This window comes from Pogonomyrmex barbatus, unplaced genomic scaffold, assembly GCF_055798465.1.
Source record: "Pogonomyrmex barbatus isolate J1 unplaced genomic scaffold, ASM5579846v1 scaffold2, whole genome shotgun sequence".
NCBI classification, from domain to species: domain Eukaryota; kingdom Metazoa; phylum Arthropoda; class Insecta; order Hymenoptera; family Formicidae; genus Pogonomyrmex; species Pogonomyrmex barbatus.
The window spans coordinates 5,846,645-5,865,652 of record NW_028297116.1 but is presented as its reverse complement, the minus strand read 5'-3'; the positions used below and the strand labels follow the sequence as shown (position 1 = coordinate 5,865,652).

Here is a 19,008-nt window from a genome sequence, read left to right as displayed (position 1 = left end):
AAATGTTTTATTACGTTTAGCCCATCTATTATATATAAAAATGTTAGAGAACAATTGCTTTCGAGCAGAGAAAACATTGAGTTTCATTCTTCTTGCTAGAAAATTTATAAAAACACTTTTGCAATCTAAGCTGTTTACGAAGACATTAAACTATTATATGCACACTATATAGATAGAAAATTGAGATTAATATCTCTACTGTATAAAAAGTAATATATTTACGTGCACCGTTAGACCAGAACATGATGGTTTTCAACAGCGAGATCGAAATCGTTATGTTTCCCATGGCTAAGTTGTCTACCACGGAGTCAAAGTCGCCCCAGATGAATGGCAAATTGGCTGATTGTGGTGCACAGCAGAAGCAAAGCATCGCTAGAATGGCAATTATCGCTATATAACTCGAAGCTTGATTGAGATTTCTGTTTTCTGGCCAAATTCCTATAAATGTCATGATATAACGATTCCACCCGTACGCGTACTCCGCATCTGCCTTTTTTAAGTAAAAATAAAATGTTAGTGAGAAAAAAAATTTTTTTGTAATTTTATATCATTTTACGTATATAAAACGCTTTTCCTATCATAATTTTGATAATTTTATATTTTTACGAAACTTTTATCTTCTTCTCTCCTAAAGAAATAATACTTCCGTAAAAGAAATCGATATATTAAAATTTTTATGCATATTTACTGTTAAATTTTTCTATTCAAATGTTCCTTCCCAAATATTGATTAATATAAATACGTATTAATAAAATATTTCTCCTTTTGCTTATTTTACAAATACAACATCTAGATAAATTCAACAAAAAGCATCTGTTGATTCTTTGTAAACAAATTTACAAAATATGACGAACACAATTTTATTGCATATTAAAGGTAGCAAATTATATCTAATACACACGTTAAAAAAAAGAACGTTAACGTGTAAGAAATATAATAATTCTTCTATTAAATAAAATAAAAGTTAAATAGAAATAAATTAATGATTCTTTATAAAATAACATGAGAATTAGGAAATATTTAATTCTAAAAAGAACTTAGACAAATCTAAATCGACCTCGATCGACATCTCTCGAGGCTTACGCGACAACGACGTTAAAGTAACTGAAAGGACTCATCTTTTAAAAGCGCATGCGAGTCTTGACGACGCATGCTCTTCGAGAACATTGTCATATAAGAAGTAAGCTATTGTATGAGAATATACAATAATGCTCGATGTATAATCTATAATTATAATCGATGTATAATCTATAATCTATAATTATATCTCAATTATTATATAATCTGGAAAGACTCAAAATATTATTAATATTTTAAACATCCCTTTTTAATGAATTGCCCTGATATTCTCTCTAAAAATTTCTTATTCTAAATGCTAAATAAAGTTAAGAAATTTAATTGATATTATTAATGAAAATACGTAATGATATTATTTTTGTTTATTAAGTTTATTAAGTTTAAGCAAATAAATTTTTAAAAATCCGATTGTTTTACATTTCTAAAAAAAGCACTCATACTGTTGCTAAATTACGAATTCTTTTAAATTTTTAATTCATCAACAGTATATTGATTCTTCCATATTTTTGCCATTAATAAATAAAAAATAATTGTAATCTCAAACAATATATGTATTAATATTGAGAACAATTCATTCACTATTCACTTGCAACGCAAAGGTTCCCTCTGTTGAAGAATTTTGCAAGTGAATGGCGATGAGGAACGCTTGAGGCTCTCATGGTCACTAGAATATATTCTTCAACTATCGATTGATGTTAAAAATAATGTTAAAAATAAGCTTTGAACATTACACTACTGTTTCTACACAAATTATAAATATTATTATAAATATAAAAGATATAAATAATTATATGTTTTATCTGTTACCAATATTTTTACGAAACTTTTATCTTCTTCTTTCTGTAAAAGAAATCGATATATTAAAATTTTTATGCATATTTACTATTAAATTTTTCTATTCAAATGTTCTTTCCCAAATATTGATTAATATAAATACGTATTAATAAAATATTTCTCCTTTTGCTTATTTTACAAATACATCTAGATAAATTCAACAAAAAGAATCTGTTGATTTTTTTTAAACAAATTTACAAAATATGATAAACACAATTTATTGCATATTAAAGATAGGAAACATTATATTAAACATTATATTCTTAGTATTGCAAATTAATTTTATACTTTGTTTTATATTTTTGTTTAATAATAATTGCTTTACAAGAATTATTATTTTCGTTCGGTTACAGTAAGTAATACAGAAAGATAACCGAGCGAAGTTCTTACAATCTGAAAGAAAATAATAATTCAAATTATATCTAATACACACGTGCATAATGTGTGTGTGTGGTGCGGTGTGTGTGTGTGTGTGTGTGTGTGTGTGTGTGTGTGTGTGTGTGTGTGTGTGTGTAATTGTAATCAATAATTGTAATCAATAATTGTAATCAATAAAGATTTTTTTTCGATATTGCAGATATTAGATATTAAATTAAACAATTTATTCTCTATGTAGCCATTATTTTTTACCGTACTGAACATTTGTAAAGAAAATATGCTGAATTTCCCAGCAGTGACACAAAGAGGCCGAGCTGCCGATCTGCGCATGATAAATAGAAGATTTCTCGCTTCTTTTCCTGCCACATTAAACCAGTTCGATTCATATGCAGAAAATCCCATTTCGGTACTCTTAAATATTATTAATTAGTTAATATTTAATAATTTAATTATTTTGTAATACGCGGATGTGAGTATGTCTCTTTTTCAGTTTAATTGATAACAAATGCAATAGATTATTATTATTCTAGATAATTATATTAATTACTTTATAAGTTATAAATTAAAGTTAATTTATAAATCGATGAATCATATATATTGTTTTGCAAAAAAATAACAAGATATAATGAGTAAATTATATTACAATATAATTAGACAACTTACTTGCACGATTAAGTTCTCACCGACGTAACAATAAATATACAGATGAACTAAAATAAATATTACAAAAATGATTAAAAAAATTAATTGGAAAGTCATCGATCCATTTTCTTCTTCCATTATTAATATCTGAAATATTTTGTTACATACATTTTTGTATTATTTATTTTCTGAAAAAAATTTACGTATGTCATTTTGATACAAACAATTTTGCATTAGATAGAAAATTGGATATATAGAATAGAATAGAAAATGTGAAAGAATAATTATATGTTTTCGGTATTACTTACTCTAAAAACCTGGAATCCTTGAAAGCACAATTGTATAGTACAAGAAAGCATCTGTATTAAAAGCACCATATTAAAAGACTCCTCGATCGTTTTTGCAAACCTTAAAATTATTCGAATTATTTATAATAATTATGATTATGATTATTGTGATTAATATTTGAATGTAACTCGGTGGTATTACTCAGCAGGAAGGATTTTAGACGCAATAATAAAAAAAATATCGACACTGGCTCCACCTGCGAATGAATCAATATTATGACGTAACCTTAAAACTTTTGTCTAAAGCATTTTTCCCTATTTTTTTATTTTCCGAGATATTTTGATGTGAAATAAAACACTTTATACATAAATTTAAAAAAAAGAAATTACTACTAGACATTTAAGATCCTGCCTGCTAAGTAATTTCACTTATATTGATTTGTTTAATTAATATTTCAGTATCCAGCAATTATCTATCATAATAATAATTATTTTTATAATCTATCTTATACGGTAGACAATTATAAAAAATAGAATATATTTTAAAGTATTCTCATGTTACTCAAACAATACGAACCAGTTTAAATGCTCGTGTCTCTTTACGATTTGCTTCAGCTCACTTTTAAATTCCTTAGACGTTTTCATTCCACCCGTGTCGTTAGCGAGATTCTTGAGTCTGTCGTGTAAGTTTTGGAATTGGCCACAGGTGTGGAGCACCAGCATGGAGATGAAACTGTCACTACCGGTGTAAGAAACTGTCGCGCTGTAAGCTGATAGAATCTGGCATACGCAAATCAATTCGAAGATTGGACTTCGAGTAATGTCAAAAGGGAAATAGGCCGTATAAAGCATAGGACGAGCCGTATCGTTTCGTGGAAACTTGGCGATCATTGAAATTCTTAAAACGATGTAAATAGTCACCATGACTTGTGTCAAGATTGTACACCAGATGGATATCTTCCTGACAAGCTTGGCATTCTTCAGCATAATCGTTCTTTCCTGCGATGTTTTTGACGAGTGCCAATCTTGATAGAAGAAGTCGACCAACGGCTTCAAAACTTCGGGCAGATGTTTTGGATTTTTGAAAGTGTTCAAAAGGAATCAATTTTATTTGGTTTATTATTAAATATTATTAATTGATAGCTCGTTATTTCGCATGATTGATATTCATAAGAATTTATGAAACAATTATAGAAGATAATCAAAAATATAAACAAGAAACAAAATTTATTTATTATTGCCGATTCGTAGAAATGAAAATTAAAAGTAATAAACAAATAGTTATAACAAATAGTTATAACACAAAAGTAATAACAAATAGTTAATAAATTAGTATATTTGAAAAAATTAAATTTATGAGATGCAGTTATATTTTACAAAAAATTATTTTTTATATTTTTTAATAATTTTCAGTTTTTGTACCTTTTCTATGACGCCAAATAGTGAATGCTTTCATAAAAGCATTCGCGACTGGGATGTTGGCGGTCGCTAGATTTTCAGTCATCATGTCCACATTACCCCAAATGAATATGAGATTCGCTGATTGCGGAATGCACATAAAGCCTAGCATGAAGAAGCTGGCTACCATGAAACGACATGAGGAGAGTCCCTTTTGTTTAGAATTTTGTAACGGATCAGGCCAGATGCCGACGAGGTTCAAATTGAATCGATTCCATCCGATCGCAAAATTTAGGTCTATGCAAATCAAACTTGTGTTAAAAGTTGAAAACAAACAAAATTATTTTAATCACTATTTGATATTAATAATGTATTATTTTAATATAAAAAAATATTGATGTGATTCATAAAATAATACAATATACGAAATTTTTATGTAATTACAAATTATAACAATATATTTCTTAATTTTTTTAAAACACTTAACATTTAACTGCGCACTATATTTTACAAATTATTTGATGAATTCTCTTAAACAATCTCGGATCTTCTTCTCTAACGTTTGAATTTAGATATAATTATCTTCAAATGATGATTGTATTATCTATTAACAATTAACAATTCACAAGTGTATATACGTCTTTTTTCTCCGCACGTACCTTGATCAGCATCCATCGATACTTAACGGATATCGACACTGCAACGACTAAAACATTCTTACGGTCGACTTTTTCCCATCCCTTCTCTCAGGATCACGCATGCTCCGACGCAGAAGGTGATCTACCCTCCGTACGAAAGACTCTAAAGTAGAACTAGAGAAAGCTACTATCTCGTACCGAACACTTCGCAACGTTTTCGATATGTTCGCTTATATAATAATTTGTTAACAAACTATATAAATTTTAATCATTATGAATTGTTCATATTTTAAGCAAGAATTATTATTTAATTACTTAACATAGGTACGTATTATTTCAATATAACAAAATTAACAATTTTTACTTTTTAAATATCTAATTTAAAAATATCTCCTTAACTCATAATACTAATTTCTAAACAGAGGCGAATGAACAATTTGAGAATAATCGAATAATAATTTGCGCTTGTTGCGCAGAAAAGTGTATTTTTTTAGAAAGTAATATTACAGATAATACATATAAGCCTGCTTGTTCAATTATTAAAAAATTAATGTAATCATTTATATTAAATTCATTTCATTTTATATTATTTCTCCAGTTTTACTTTCTTTATCTCTTATCGTTAGTAAAAGTTAGTAAAAGTATAAGTCCCATCCCATTGATGTTTTCAATGCAATTCAAAACATAAAAAATATAATTAAAATATCAGTTATTTATTAATGGTAATCATAACTGAATGTTATGAATAAATTTTAATGCAAAATATATACAATAAAAATATATAACAAAATAGGAAAACGGAAACAATATTTAATTTAATAATTACAAAAAGTATATTTTTAGACACATACGGAAACAACAATATATTAATTATATGTCTTACTTTTCCAAACAATTCCAACGAAAAAAATTCCAAATTTCCCAGCTGTCAATCGAAGGGGAACCGTAGATCGATATACAATAAACATTAAAGCTTTCGTGTCTTTCGCTGATAGCTCGTACGACTTGCATTCAAATACGCCATACATTATTTTGGTGAAAATAGTATTATTGTTTTGCACAAGTCTTATTATTGTACATAATAGTTTTAGCTCCAATGAGTTTTTCGGTTGCGTAGCAATGTGCATAAGTTCGTCAAACCAAGGGAGATATAAAACGAGAGAAAAATTATTCTGATAACGGGCACATACATATTATATGTTATATGTATCATCTGAGAATAATTAATAACATTAATAACATTTTAATTGTAATTATATATAATAAAACAATATATAGTGCCAATTTTTTACGCAGTATATTGTGTAATTATATTATAAGAAATTATTAGTAAAAATGCAGTATACATTCAATTTTTTTATTTTTTAAAATATGCAAAATAAAACATATGTATATTTCACTTATCATGAAAATCTGAAAAATTATAAAACACATCTGAAGACTATAATATAATATGTATCGCGACTAATATAAATTGTGTGTATATAAATAACACGAGACTAACTACTGTAGTAGCCGTCAATTGTCTTTGCGTTCCTTGAAAATTCATACATTACTCATTCAATTTTTCTATTAAAATGTTCTTTTCCATTAACATCAATTATTATAAATACGTATTAATAAAATATTTCTGCCTTTACTTATTTTACAAATATTATTAATATTGATATTATCTAAGTAAAAATAAATTCAACAAAAAGAATCTTGACTTTTGACTTTTGAAAAGAATGTTGACTTTTCTTAAGCAAATTTACGAAATATGATGAATACAATTTATTGCATATCAAAGATAACAGCTAAACATTATATTCTCAGTATCGCAAATTAATTTTTTTTTTATATTTTTTTTTATATTTTTGTTTAATGATAACTGCTTTACAATAGTTATTGTTAGTTATTGTTTTCGGTCGGTTACAGTAAGTAATACCGAGAGATAACCGAGTGAAGTTCTCACAATCTAAAAGAGAATAATAATTCAATAAAATAACATCTAATACACACGTACACAAAATATACATATGTAATCGTAATCAATAAAGATTTTTTTTTTATATTGCAGATATTAGAGATTAAATTAAATAATTTATGTTCTATGTAATCATGATTTTTACCGTACTGAACATTTGTAAAGAAAATATGCTGAATTTCCCAGCAGTTAAACAAAGAGGCCGAGTTGCCGATCTGCGCATGATAAATAGAAGATTTCTTGCTTCTTTCCCTGCCACATTAAACCAGTTCGATTCATACGCAGCAAATCCCATGTTGGTACTCTTAAATATTATTAGTTAATGCTTAATATTTTAATTATTTTATGTGATATGCGATTGTTAGTTTCTATAATATATCTTTTTCTCAATTTATTGATAACAAAAGCAATAGATTATTATTTTAGGTGATTATAGAGATATATTTTAGGTGATTATTTTAGGTGATTAATTAATTTATAGGGTGATTGAAAATTGAAGTTAATTTACAAATTGATGAATCACTTATATTATATTTTGCAAAGAAACAAGATGTAATGAGAAAATTATACAATATATTTAAATAACTTACTTGCACGATTAGCTTCTCACCGATGTAACAATAAATATACAGATGAACTAAAATAAATGCTATATAACTGAGTAAAAAAATTAATTCAAAGGTTACCGATCCATTTTCTTCTTCGTTCATTAATATCTGAAATATTTTGTTACATACATTTTTGTATTATCTATTTTCTGAAAAAAATTTACGTATGTCATTTTGATACAAACACTTTTGCATTAGATAGAAAATTGGATAGAATAGAAAATGCGAAAGAATAATTATATGTTTTCGGTATTACTTACTCTAAAAACCTGGAATCCTTGAAAGCACAATTGTATAGTACAAGAAAGCATCTGTATTAAAAGCACCATATTAAAAGACTCCTCGATCGTTTTTGCAAACCTTAAAGTTATTCGCATTATTTATGATAATTATTATTATGATTGATATTTGAATGTAATAAGTGGCACTACTCGGCAGGTAGAATTTTAGACGCAAGCATAAAAAAAAATATCGACAGTGGCTCCATCTGTGAATGAATCAATATCGTGATCATGTGGCCTTACAATTTTTGACTGAAACATTTTTCCATATCTTTCATATTTTCCGAGATATTTTCATGTGAAATAAAACACTTTATACATAAATTAAAAAAAAAAAGAAATTACTGAACACCTAAGATCCTGCCTGACAAATAATTTTATTACATTCTGATACTTTAAAATATTTTCCGCTTGTTACATTGATTTATTTAATTAATATTTTAATATCTAGCAATTATCTATCATAATAATAATTGTTTTTATATAAATCCATCTTATACGGTAGACAATTACGTTATAAAAAATAGAATGTACTTTAAAGTATTCCCACGTTACTCAAATTATACGAACCAGTTTAAATGCTCGTGTCTCTTTATGATTCGTCTCAGCTCACTTTTAAATTCCTTAGGTGTTTTTATTCCACCCGGTTTGTTAGCGAGATTCTTGAGTCTGCCGTGTAAGTTTTGGAATTGGCCACAGGTGTGGAGCACCAGCATGGAGATGAAACTGTCACTACCGGTGTAAGAAACTGCCGCGGTGTAAGCCGATAGACACTGACATGTGGAAATCAATTCGAAGATTGGACGTGGAGTAATGTCAAAAGGAAAATAGGCCAAATAAAGCATAGGACGAGCCGGATCATTTCGTGAAAACTTGGCGACCGTCGAGACTTTTAAAATTATGTAAATAGTCACCATGACTTGTGTCAGTATCGTACACCAGATGGATATCCTTCTGACAAGCTTAGCATTCTTCAGCATAATCGTTCTTTCCTCCGACGTTTTCGGCGAATGCCAATCTTGATAGAAGAAGTCGACCAACGACTTCAAAACTTCGGGCAGATGTTTTGGATTTTTGATAGTGTTCAAAGAGAATCAATTTTATTTGGTTTATTACTAAATATTGTTAATTAACAGCTCGTTATTTTGCATGATTGATATCCATAAGAATGAAGCTACTGTATGAAATAACTATAGAAGATAATTAAAAATATAGACAAAAAACAAAATTATTTTTTATTGCTGTTTCATAGAAATAAAAAATAAAAGTAATAAATAAATGATTAATTTATTTGTAAAAATTAAATTTATGACAAGAAGTTAAATTTATGAGATAATTATATTTTACAAGAAGTTATTTTTCATATTTTTTAATAATTTTCAGTTTTTGTACCTTTTCTATAACGCCACATGGTGAATGCTTTCACAAAAGCAGTCGCAACTGGAATGTTGGCGGTCGCTAGGTTTTCAGTCATCAGGTTCGTATTACCCCAAATGAATATGAGATTCGCTGATTGCGGAATGCACATAAAGCCTAGCATGAAGAAGCTAGCTATCATGAAACGACATAAGGAGAGTCTCTTTTGCTTAGAATTTTCTAACGGATTAGGCCAGATGCCGACGATGTTCAAATTGTATCGATTCCATCCGATAGCAAAATTCAGGTCTATGCAAATCGAACTTGTATTAAAAGTTGACAACAAACAAAATTATTTCAATCATTATTTGATATTAACAATATACCATTTTGACATAAAAAAATATTGACGTGATTCATAAAATAACAACGTACGGAATTTTTATGCAATTACAAATTACAACAAATATATTTCTTAATTTTTTTAAAACACTTAACATTTAACTGCGCACTATATTTTACAAATTATTTGGTGAATTTTTTTAAACAATCTCGGATCTTCTTCTCTAACGTTTGAATTTAGATATAATTATCTTCAAATGATGATTGTATTATCTATTAACAATTAACAATTCACAAGTGTGTATGCGTCTTTTTTCTCCGCACGTACCTTGATCAGCATCCATCGATACTTAACGGATATCGACACTGCAACGACTAAAACATTCTTACGGTCGACTTTTTCCCATCCCTTCTCTCAGGATCACGCATGCTCCGACGCAGAAGGTGATCTACCCTCCGTACGAAAGACTCTAAAATAAAACTAGAGAAAGCTACTATCTCGTACCGAACACTTCGCAACGTTTTCGATATGTTCGCTTATAACAATTTGTTAACAAACTATATAAATTTTAATCATTATGAATTGTTCATATTTTAAGCAAGAATTATTATTTAATTACTTAACATAGGTACGTATTATTTTAATATAACAAAATTAACAATTTTTACTTTTTAAATATCTAATTTAAAAATATCTCCCTAACTCATAATACTAATTTCTAAACAGAGGCAAAAAATGAACAATTTGAGAATAGTCGAATAATAATTTGACTTGTTGCGCAGAAAAGTGTATTTTTTTAGAAAGTAATGTTACAGGTAGTGCATATAAACCTGTTTGTTCAATTATTAAAAAATTAATGTAATCACTTATATTAAATTCATTTCATTTTATATTATTTCCTCAGTTTTATTTTTCTTTAATCTCTTATCGTTAGTAAAGCAGATAAGTATCCCATTGATGTTTTTAATGCCTAAACATAAAAAATATATAATTAAATAAATATATAATAAAATATATAATTAAAATATCAGTTTTATATTTATTAATGATAATCAGAATTGAATATCACGAATAAATTTTAATATAAAATATACAATATACAATACAAAATATACAATAAATATATATATACAATATATATATATATAAAATATATATATACAATATATATACAATAAAAATATATAACAAAGTAGGAAAACGAAAACAATATTTAATTTAACAATTATAACAAGTATATTTTTAGACACACTATAGTTATCGACGGAAACAATATATTATATAACAATATAATATATAATATATTAAATATGTATCTTACTTTTCCAAATAATTCCAATGAAAAAATTCCAAATTTCCCAGCCGTCAATCGAAGGGGAACCGTAGATCGATATACAATAAACATTAAATCCTTCGCGTCTTTCGCTGGTAGTTCGTACCACTTGCATTCAAATACGCCATACATCATTTTGGTGCTCTGGAAAATAATATTTTTGTTTCGCACAGATCTTATTATTGTATATGATAGTTTTACCTCCAATATGAGTCTTTCAGCTGCGTAGCAATATGCATATAAGTTCGTCAAAACAAGGGAGATATAAAACGAGAGAAAAATCATTCTTATAATGGGCACATGCATATTATCTGTTATTATCTGAGAATAATTAATAACATTAATAATTTTTAATAATTATAACACCACATTTTAATAATTATATCTGATAAAACAATATCTAGTGCAAATTTTTGTCGCAATATATTGTGTAATTATATCATAGGAAAGTATTAGTAAGAATGACGTACACATTCAATTCTTTTATTTTTTTAAATATGCGAGATAAAATGTATATTTTACTTACCGTAAAAACTTGAAAAGTTATAAAACACATCTGAAGAGTCGCGACTAATATGTGTATAAATAACACTATGCTGTAGCAGCCGTCGATTGTCTTTGCGTTCCTTGAAAATTCATACATTATTCACTCGTTACATATTATATATAATGACTTATTATTCGAATTTCAATACAGAAATTTAAAAAAAAAGATTTAACTTTTGAAATTCTAATTTTGAATTTATAAGAATTCATGATTGAATATTCTTTATGAAGTTCATATTTCAATATGATAATCTTAAATTTCCTGTCGCTACTTAAAAGCACGATATGTATTTCCGAAAAAAGAATAAGTCATGAGATATTTTTATGTAATTGTATCGTACATTCTTTTTTGTATAATATATATATATATATATATATATATATATATATATATATATACATATAGATAGAGAAATGTTAGATTTTATTTTTAAAATTATATTTAAAAATATCTGCTGTTTAAAAATATTTATAAATAGCAACTTAAAAATCCAGCATACCTGATGAGATGCTCATGTCGTATAACGATCCCGGCCAAGCCTTTTTTAAATCTCGAGGAAGATATAGATTTGTTGGCTAATTCGTTGATCAGGTTATTGAGTGCCGTTCGTAGATTTATCAGTTGTGCGCACACATGTAGCACGAGTATCGAGACAAAGCTGTCGACAATGTAGTTAGCGAGAACCGAGTACATGCCGCCGGAAAGTTGAATAATATAAGTGATTTCGTAATTCGGACTATTCTGGATGTTTTCAAACCGATAGACGAGGTGCCGATGAGGCTGGTGTATATTTTTAAAGAATCTTGTAAGATGGAAAGAGAGGTAAAACGTAATTGTACCCATCGCGGCCACGCAACATCTAAAAGATAAGCTTCTGCCACGTCTTGCGATCTTCAACATGGTGGCTCGTTCCCAGTTGCCCTTTGAAGTTATCCAATCGGCCAAAATTGATGCCATCAGCGATCGAAGTGCTTCCAAATTGAACACGATAATGTTAATAAATTATCAAAGCAAAAAGGTTTCTGTACAGAATATTGTTGAACAATCACGAAATTTTATGCTCAAATGAAAAGAACATAGCTTTGAAACTTATATCACGAACAAGTAAAAGTGAATCTATTTGAGATTTTTGTATTGTCAAGCGAAAAAAAGTAACTTACTTTCGCCGTGATACCAGGTAATGAATAATTTGCACGCAGCCAACAAGCTCAAGTTTGCGGAGACAAAATTTTCTGCCATTCGAGTCACATTACCCCAAGCACGAATCACATTCAGCATTTGCGGCCCGAATACATATAAACTTATAGTACACGTAACAATAACAAATCTTATGCACGGCCGACGAAAGTCACTTAAAGAGATGTGCGGATCAGGCCATATGCCAAATACCCATAGCCATTGGCCAGTTAAAGAAAACATGTAATTCAAATCTAATAAAATTAAATTTTAGAAAAACACTTTTATTTAATATTTATTTAAAACAGATAATCCGTTGTATCATTTTTTAATTTTTGTTGAAAATTATCATTTATTTATTTATTAATAAATTTAGAAAGTATCTGATTTCTCATTTAGTTATATTAAAATGACAATGAAAAGATTCATTTAGATTATTATTAAGTGATTAAATAATGTGTAGAATTGTGTATAAAACTGTAGAATTGTATATAAAAATACATATAAAACTAGTAAATATGAAAAAAAGAAGATAATATTTATTATTTGATTTAATCAAAATTAAAAATATTTGTAATTAAAAATATTTAGTAATAGTATTTTTTCACAATATCAAACGTATCTTTTTATATACATGGTTATATTGTTTAAACTTTAAATATATCTCTATAATTTTTTTTTAATTTTGTATTATTGCAACAAAAGATTGTTATTTTATTTTATTTTTAAAAGTTAAAGCTTTCAAAAAGTTTTTGTTTGTAATTAAAAATATTTAGTAATAGTGTTTTTTTTCACAATATCAAACGTATCTTTTTATATACATAGTTATATAATTTTACACTCGAGAGAAACGAAGAATAATTTGCGCACAATTGCGCAACAACCATTTACTTTATACACATCCAACTTTATCACTTAAAAACACTTTGTAAATCTGCACTTTGGAAACAAACATTTTTTCGCCAAAAAGTATAAAAAGTTTCGTATAAAAAGTTTTCTTGCAAACTTTTGCGTAATACAAAATTTAAGGGACCTATAGCCTCTTTGCAAAAAAGTTATGATCCTTTTTCGTGAATTTTTGCAATAAATTATTCAAAACGGACTATTCTGTCATTTGAAATAAAAAAAAATTTACAACATTAAAAAAAATATTATTACAAAAATATTATTAGAAATATATAATAAATTTATCCTTATTATGTAGCTTATTTTTTCAATAAATATATTTGATAAATAACATATTAGGTAACAAACAAAAAATATTATTTATTAGTTATAAATTATTTAAAAAAAAGTTATTTTTTTTATTATGTTAATAATATAAAAATTAAGTAAAATGTAAGATAAGACAGCTACAGTAACTGTAATAAAATTAAAAAAATATTGAAAATCAAACATAATTATAAATTTAATGAATTTTCAGTTAACTCATTACTACATGAATATCACATTAATAATAATTAATTTCTTTGAAAATTTTCTACTTAATTCAAATTGGAATAAAAATTTTTTATTAACACGTATATATGATAGAAAACCTGATGTTTATATGTTATATGTAGATATCATAGAACAAAATTAAATTTTTAGTAAAAATATCACCCAATGCAAACATTTCTGTTAATTCTTTTCTACCTTCGTTGATATTCATTGATGTTCACAGCGTAAAATTTATCGTTTGACTGGATCGCTCTATGCGATTATGCCAAACCACTGTGATTTTGCGCTTGCTCAGTGCATAAAGGATTCACTACCATCTATCAGTACTTAAATAAACTCTTTTGAATAATAATCGATAGTAACACAAAATTAGATAATCGTAATAAAATATTGTAAATATTGCTTTTCCTTTTCAATTTAGTGTTGTGTTAATTGTTGCTTAACAGACATCTAAAATATGAAATTATGACAAAGGTGATAAATAAGCAATTCATTTTCTTGCACAAATATGTGTATTTGTTCAGTAAAAATTATATTACAACACATTTATTTAAATCTATTAATACAATAAATAGAAAATTAAGAACGTGCAATTAATTTGACATTATTTCAGACATAATTCTCTTCAATCCATCAGTGTCAACAATGCAGATACGTATCCCATTGATGTCTTCACCGTCTATATAGAAAAAAATTAAAAATAAAATTAGCTTTGCCTTAAAGAGTAATAATAGCAATATATAATAGTAAACTATTGTACATATAGTAATAATAACATTTTTATTAATAATAATGTAATATTCATATAACGCTATTACATAAAAAAAATATAATATTCAATATATAAATCAAATATCACGTATTTTTATTTTTATATTTTTATTTTATATGAAAAACAGTTCTTTTTTATATAGATATCTTACTATTCCGAACATTTCTATCGAAAAAATTCCGAATTTTCCAGCGGTTAATCTAAGCGGAATTGTAGATCGATGTATGATAAATATTAAATCCTTTGCGTCTTTGGACGATATATCATACCAGTTGCATTCATACGCAGCCCACGCCATATTGGTGCTCTGAAAATTAAATTTTTTTTTATTTTGCATAGAGAAATTACATTTAATATGTATAATGTATGATGATTTTTACCTCTACTAAAAGCCTTTCAGCGCAGTAACAGTACATATACAAATGCATCAATACAAGAATAGCATAAAAAGAGAGGAAACACATTTTTATAACAGACACATTCAAATTATTTGTTATTATCTGAAAATAACATTTTTTTAAATTCAATATTTGTTTATAGTAATTAGTCTTATAATAATATTTTAATACTGATGAAACGACCACATCTAACGATATAAGAGCATGAAAAAGATATAAGAGAATAAAAAATTCATTATTATATTTGAAAATTAAAATATATATTTACGTACCATTAAGATGCTTTTTATGCATAAAAACAAAACAGTTTGTCTTACTTACTGTGAAAACTTGAAAAGTTTCAAAACACAGTTGAAGGGTAATAGCTAACATATGCATAAGTAACACTGCGCTATAGCAGTCGTTGATTGTACTTGCATTCCTTAAATGTTGATAAATTATTTACTTGTTACCGACTTATTAATTTTAATTATATAAGTTATAAGTTTTAATTTAAAACAAAAAATTTAGACTCTTAATATCTAAAGTAGATTGTAGATCTCGTATTTTTATTATTTATAGTTGAATCTTTATTCAACTATAACATACATAATTTTTTTAGAAATATTTTTTAAAAATCTTATCAAATCTTTTATTTATTATATGAATATATGAATATATGAAATTTATGGGGTATTATTTTATTTTATTTAAAAATATGTCATAAATAAGATACTATAAACGTTTAAAAATATTTTATAGTGTTAAATAAAATCCAATATTTCTTTGCGTACCTGATAAGATGTTCGTGGCGTACAACGATCGCAGCTAGACCTTTCTTAAATTCCGAAGAGGATATAGATTCTTTGGCTAGCTCATCAACTAGATTTTTGAGTGCCATCCGTAGATTTATCAACTGCGCACATATGTGCAACAAGAGTATTGAGATGAAACTATCGATAGTACTCATGATCATGGCTGTGTATATACCGCCGAATAGTTGAATAAAATAAGTGATTTCGTAATTTGGGCTTTTTTGAATGTTGTAAGGATAGGAAAAATGATACACGAGATTCCGCTGAGATTCGTGCATACTTCGATAAAACTTCATGAGGTTTAAAAATAAATAAAACGAAACTGTACACGTTGAAGCCATGTAACATTTAATAGACAAGCTTCTACCACATCTCGCGAGATTCAACATTGTATTTCGTTCATGATTCTTCGAAGTCATCCAATCCGTCATGATCGATGTCATCAATGTTCGGAGCGCTTCCGGATTAAATATTATTATGTATTATTAATATAATATATTATGTACTAATGTTATGTAATAATGTATTAGTGCGAAAGAACAATATCAATAAGATATAAATTATCATTATAAAATTCATTATGAAATAATCTATCATAACAAAGCTGTTACTTATAATGACATTTTGAATTTAAATAATGAATTGAATCTTGACATCCCTACTTACTCCATGATGTAAATCAATTTAATATTATGAATAATTTTTATTACAAATATCGGATGACAAAAAATATAGATGTAATGACTTACTTTTACCATGATACCAAGTACAGCCTAACTTGCATAATGCCATCAAACTGAAGTTCGCAGAGGAGAGACTTTCCACCATCCGAATTACGTTACCCCAGGCAAGAATAATATTAGTTGTTTGTGGTATAATCACGTAAAAGAACAAGGTACACATAACGATTATAAATCTTATATTTGGCCAACGGATATCACTCAAAGGGACAAATGGATCGGGCCATACGCCAAAAATCCGTAAACATTGGTAACTTAGCGCAAACACGTAACTTAAATCTATCAGAATTAAATGTCATAAAGATTATTATTAGCACTCTGTTTAGAAGAAAGATATTATTGCCGTATGTTTATTTTTTATCTCGTTTATTAGAAAAAATAAATTAATTTAAAAATTAAATTTGTATGTATGTATGTTTATTAATTACACGCATATATTGCAGCCATTCGAAGTAAAACATATTTTATTTGTATTATTTTTTTATAAATTGTTATAGAATATGAAATATAACTAATATCTTTAGACTCGTTTAGAATATCAAAATGACATAAAAAATAAATAAAAAGAAAAAATAATGTATTAATAATGTATTTTAGACAAATTAAAATAAAAAATTAAAATGTTTTTAATAATATTTAATATTATACGTAATAATATTTTTTTTGTAATTATTATCATTATACATGCGTAATTATGACATTTAAAATTTATAACTTTCTTTAATAGATCTTCTTTTGTGAAATATTGTTTTATCAAAAAAGTAGTACTTTAATTGTACGTCGGTTTTTTAAAATTTAATATTTAATTTTTGACAAACTGTTTATTTCAGACAAAAAGAAAGAGAGATAAAGAACAGTTCATTTCAACGCACGTCAGCACGAGTATCCATTTAATTTATGCACGATGTCCAACTCTGCCACTTAAAAACATTTTGATCAATCTATTCGTTTGAAACAAACTTTTTTCCATAAAAAGTTCTTTAGCTATTCTCGTAAACTTTGGTGAAGCACGAAATTCCAAACTTATACGAGAGTCTATAACACCCTTGTAAAAAAATTATGGTTCTTATTTTCGCGACTAATTGTAAAAAGTGATTTTTTTAAAAAAATAACTGTTTTAATTACAGAAAAAATATTGTAATTATTTTTTAATTGAGTTAAAAAAACATACAAATAATTTTATAAATAATGATAATTAATAAACAAAATATATTTATTTTACAAATCAAATATTTTTTAAAAACGTAAAGACGAAATAAACATAAAACAGTATAATTAATATGAAACTAAAGACATATTAAAATTAAGCGTTACTATCAATATAAATAATAATATTTCAGGTGAGAAAAATTAATTGATAATAAGAATTTTTCAATAAACTTGTTACAATACAGCTAATAATGTAATAAAAATTAATTTTTTTTGGATACTTTGAATTTTTTAAATTTTATAGAATTTAAGTTAAAATAAAAACTTCTTATATTAACTTCTTATAATAATAAATCTTATAATAAACACATGTGTGTAATTGAAAATTCAATTTTTATGTACTATATTAAGTAATTATATCATATGATGCGATTTTGCTTTTAGTGGGTAATATCCGTAATATGAACATTTTGTTACTTTTTTAAGTATTTTTTTTTTTAAATTCACTTTTTACAATTCGTTGCGAAAATAAGAACCATAATTTTTTTACTTTATATTCTACCTTTATCGAGATTCATTGCAGTTCACAGAGCGAAAATTATCTTTTGACTGAATCGTTCTTCATGATTATATCGAACTGCCGTGATTTTGCGCTTGCTCAGTGCAACAAAGGATTCAACCACTACCATCTATGAGTACTTAAATAAACTCTTTTGAATAACAATCGATAGTAACACAAAAGTAATTAGAAAATCATAATCAAAGATTATAAATATTGCTTTTTTTTATCAATTTATAGTTCTCATTGTTACTTAACTAACTAAAATATAATAAAGTTATGGCAAAGGTGA

General features: G+C 26.5%; 4 protein-coding genes across 9 annotated transcripts; all 4 read right to left on the bottom strand.

Annotated features, from left to right (window-relative positions):
* Positions 1-461: 461 nt before the first annotated feature.
* LOC105424054 (odorant receptor 13a-like) lies at positions 462-6,118 on the bottom strand. Of its 5 annotated transcripts, none has more exons than XM_025217535.2 (7): positions 5,276-6,118; positions 4,641-4,913; positions 3,796-4,276; positions 3,240-3,339; positions 2,953-3,078; positions 2,542-2,700; positions 462-2,304 (listed from the first exon to the last, which is right to left on the bottom strand). In XM_025217535.2, exons 1-7 carry the CDS (start codon positions 5,289-5,291, stop codon positions 2,245-2,247), a joined length of 1,215 nt encoding a protein of 404 aa, XP_025073320.2. In that variant the 5' UTR covers positions 5,292-6,118; the 3' UTR covers positions 462-2,244. The 5 variants fall into 5 exon arrangements, with proteins under 5 accessions (XP_025073320.2, XP_088933510.1, XP_088933509.1 ...); XM_089077384.1 differs by having other exon boundaries at positions 2,542-2,648; XM_089077386.1 differs by lacking the exon at positions 462-2,304 and adding an exon at positions 3,100-3,119 and having other exon boundaries at positions 2,533-2,648; positions 2,953-2,999.
* A 38-nt stretch (positions 6,119-6,156) lies between these two features.
* LOC105424056 (odorant receptor 13a-like) lies at positions 6,157-10,435 on the bottom strand. The gene is made up of 7 exons (XM_025217539.2): positions 10,136-10,435; positions 9,502-9,774; positions 8,680-9,160; positions 8,089-8,188; positions 7,811-7,936; positions 7,366-7,524; positions 6,157-7,211 (listed from the first exon to the last, which is right to left on the bottom strand). The coding sequence occupies exons 1-7, from the start codon at positions 10,149-10,151 to the stop codon at positions 7,149-7,151; spliced, it is 1,218 nt and encodes a 405-aa protein (XP_025073324.2). The 5' UTR covers positions 10,152-10,435; the 3' UTR covers positions 6,157-7,148.
* A 144-nt stretch (positions 10,436-10,579) lies between these two features.
* Positions 10,580-14,543, bottom strand: LOC105424057 (odorant receptor 4-like). Of its 2 annotated transcripts, XM_089077387.1 has the most exons (7): positions 14,500-14,543; positions 12,849-13,118; positions 12,188-12,659; positions 11,668-11,767; positions 11,343-11,462; positions 11,130-11,285; positions 10,580-10,778 (listed from the first exon to the last, which is right to left on the bottom strand). In XM_089077387.1, the coding sequence occupies exons 1-7, from the start codon at positions 14,513-14,515 to the stop codon at positions 10,725-10,727; spliced, it is 1,188 nt and encodes a 395-aa protein (XP_088933513.1). In that variant the 5' UTR covers positions 14,516-14,543; the 3' UTR covers positions 10,580-10,724. The 2 variants fall into 2 exon arrangements, with proteins under 2 accessions (XP_088933513.1, XP_088933514.1); XM_089077388.1 differs by lacking the exon at positions 11,343-11,462.
* A 381-nt stretch (positions 14,544-14,924) lies between these two features.
* Positions 14,925-19,008, bottom strand: LOC105424026 (odorant receptor 4-like). Its single transcript, XM_011634058.3, has 7 exons — positions 18,672-19,008; positions 17,018-17,287; positions 16,248-16,725; positions 15,796-15,895; positions 15,457-15,576; positions 15,228-15,383; positions 14,925-14,983 (listed from the first exon to the last, which is right to left on the bottom strand). The coding sequence occupies exons 1-7, from the start codon at positions 18,694-18,696 to the stop codon at positions 14,930-14,932; spliced, it is 1,203 nt and encodes a 400-aa protein (XP_011632360.3). The 5' UTR covers positions 18,697-19,008; the 3' UTR covers positions 14,925-14,929.